The 2,500-nt window shown below is 42.3% G+C and overlaps 1 protein-coding gene across 1 annotated transcript in view; it reads right to left on the bottom strand.

The window, feature by feature from the left end:
- Positions 1-2,500, bottom strand: part of LOC138962441 (inositol 1,4,5-trisphosphate-gated calcium channel ITPR3-like) — a 210,817-nt gene that overhangs the window by 121,851 nt on the left and 86,466 nt on the right. The window contains exons 6-7 of the mRNA XM_070334254.1: positions 2,499-2,500; positions 1,398-1,495 (exon numbers count right to left, since the gene is read on the bottom strand). The exon at positions 2,499-2,500 is cut by the window's right edge and continues 79 nt beyond it. Coding sequence (XP_070190355.1) covers positions 1,398-1,495; positions 2,499-2,500 — 100 coding nt within the window. The remainder of the gene's footprint in view (positions 1-1,397; positions 1,496-2,498) is intronic.

Here is a 2,500-nt window from a genome sequence, read left to right as displayed (position 1 = left end):
ATCAAAATTAATTGATCTGCTAGAATCACTTCTTTTTGTTCAAAGTAATCGAGCATGGATCTTCGTTACTTACCAAACTTTGGTTGGCGACATCCTACAAACAAACGTGTCTAATTATACTTTTGAAAATGTGTCTAAAATTCAGACATTCAGCTTGAAGAACATGGTTTTGGAGAAAAAAAGAGGACACAGAACCCAGTGGGTATTGCCAAACTCAAAAGTTTTTGGCGATTGTAAAGAGTCATAAATTGTATCTTTTATTTTGGTGCACAATGTGTCATCTCCGGTACACTGCTTGCTGTCTGTCTGCTCGTTCATCCATGGCGTATTTTTCGGTATCTTTTCAGATAAAGAGTGTAGTATCTGACAGGATTTGAAGTGTCATTCTTTGGAATAAGTCGGGCTAATATTGTTAATTCCAATATGTACTTTGTCTTGTTCATTTTTAGCGTGATAAACAAAAAGTGTTCCTGCCTGAACGTTATAACATTTAGAGCGTCACCTAGAATCAGTCCTGATTGGTCAAAAAGCCTTAAGATGCACTGGCATGCTAATAAAAGCCGATATCATTCTTGCATGACCTCTCTGCATGGCATAGCATGTCATCGCATGGCATCGCCCACTAGATAGAAGTCCTTGGCAGAGTAACTTTTCGGCATGCTAAAGCACGCGGAACTTTATCCCAAGTTACTTGCTGACATTAATGTCATCTTCAGCAACCTCAGGGATGGTCGTTCAGGTTCAGCACACCAAGAGAATGTTCACCTTGTGATATTACTAATTTAAAAAAAAAAGTTTTTTGAGGTTTTCGTATGTCCGCATTAAGCGACCAACGTTGTTCGTTGCTTTCGCTGATACCGGCCGCAGATACACAGGCAAACCGTTCGGTACCTACCTTAAAGTACAGTTTCCCCCATCTGCCACACCACTGCATCAGTGTATGCAGTGTATGTCATATCGTGCATTATCTTACAGAATATGGCGAACATTAAAGACCAAACCATGTATTTTCAGAGTACCCCCAGGGGTAACTGAGCTGTACTCACGTCACACTCTACACGTGAAGACGGCGGACGTCGACTCACAGGAAGCCGAACAGACATACTTTTGATACTTTCTATTGAGAAAGCTCTGTTGTTAAACACAGATAATTACTGTATTTTTATATAAACGGTTGCTTAACTTTTGAGCTTTACATAGTTGCACATCGCTGGCAAGACAGAGGCACATGCTACAGCTCACGTTCATGCTATCAAGAGACAGCGGATTGTTCCCCCTGAGAGAAAAGCATTGGTCAGAGGATAGAGAGGAGACATAATGATCAATGAACACTTAGCTACACACAGTAGCACAAAGCATCGCAGTCAAAAAGAGAGAAACCATTATCATGCTATTACCCAAATGTAAAATGGTCGATTTGAAAGGGCTGACTCGCATGGTAGTAGTGGCCAGGAGACTTGATGCTCTCGAACACTATCTGGTCGTAGATTTGAACCTGTTTTTCAGAAAGAGAAAAAATTCAAGATCGTTCGCAGCGTACACGCACACAAAACAGTATTGTATCTATGCATTGGTTTGAACAGTGTTTATTTAACAATTTATGGATAATGCATTATAATAAATATATACATATCTATTCATTCAATGTATTTTTCCCCTGTGACTTTCGAAGAGGCATTCGAACGGTTAATATCAGGACTGCCGTGACTATTGGTCCAGAGCTTTTTTTTGTGCATTGTATTCATTTGACGGGTTTATATACTCTTCAACAAAGAGAGAAAAAAAATAGAAAATGGAAACAGCTGAAAAGAGAAAGCAAGACAGGCAGAAAACTAACAAGAGAAGACAAAACAAACAAACAAACACCGAAAAACCCACCAAAAAACAGCAAACAAACAAACAAACAAACACAGCCGCTCTTATAACACTCCCAAAGAATGGCCCCGCAAATCATAAGCACAACCCGAATCCGGTGACTGTCAATTAGTTTACAAATCAGGTCCCCTCACTGTTCATTGATTTCATCGATCATTTCTCCATTATCGAACACGCAACACATGCTTTGTCCTCTGTCTGCATCGGACAAAACATGTCGGTGGTTAGTACACCTGGGCTAGAAGCCTTTCTTTTCCAAAGAAATATAGTCGGTGAAATCGCATGGGTGGAATTGGATATGGGGCGTGCGTGGGTGGAAGGAATAGGGGTGTCCGATGGACGGAAAGAGGGGGGGGGGGGGGGTCGGAGAGGCAAGAAACGGGTGGCTGCGTTCGATACTATCGATAACACCAGTGAATTGAGGTCATGCACTCACCACTTCTCCTTCGGACTTGACCTTGTACTGATACAGGATGCGGAACTCGGCATTCTGGGGCAGGGGTGGAAGGAATAGGGGTGTCAGATGGACGGAAAAGGGGGGGGGGGGGGGTCGGAGGGGCAAGAAATGGGTGGCTGCGTTCGATACTATCGATAACACCAGTGAATTGAGGTCATGTACTCACCA

This window comes from Littorina saxatilis, linkage group LG1 (genome assembly GCF_037325665.1).
Source record: "Littorina saxatilis isolate snail1 linkage group LG1, US_GU_Lsax_2.0, whole genome shotgun sequence".
In the NCBI taxonomy this organism is placed as follows: Eukaryota; Metazoa; Mollusca; class Gastropoda; order Littorinimorpha; family Littorinidae; genus Littorina; species Littorina saxatilis.
This window is presented reverse-complemented; position numbering and strand designations above follow the sequence as displayed.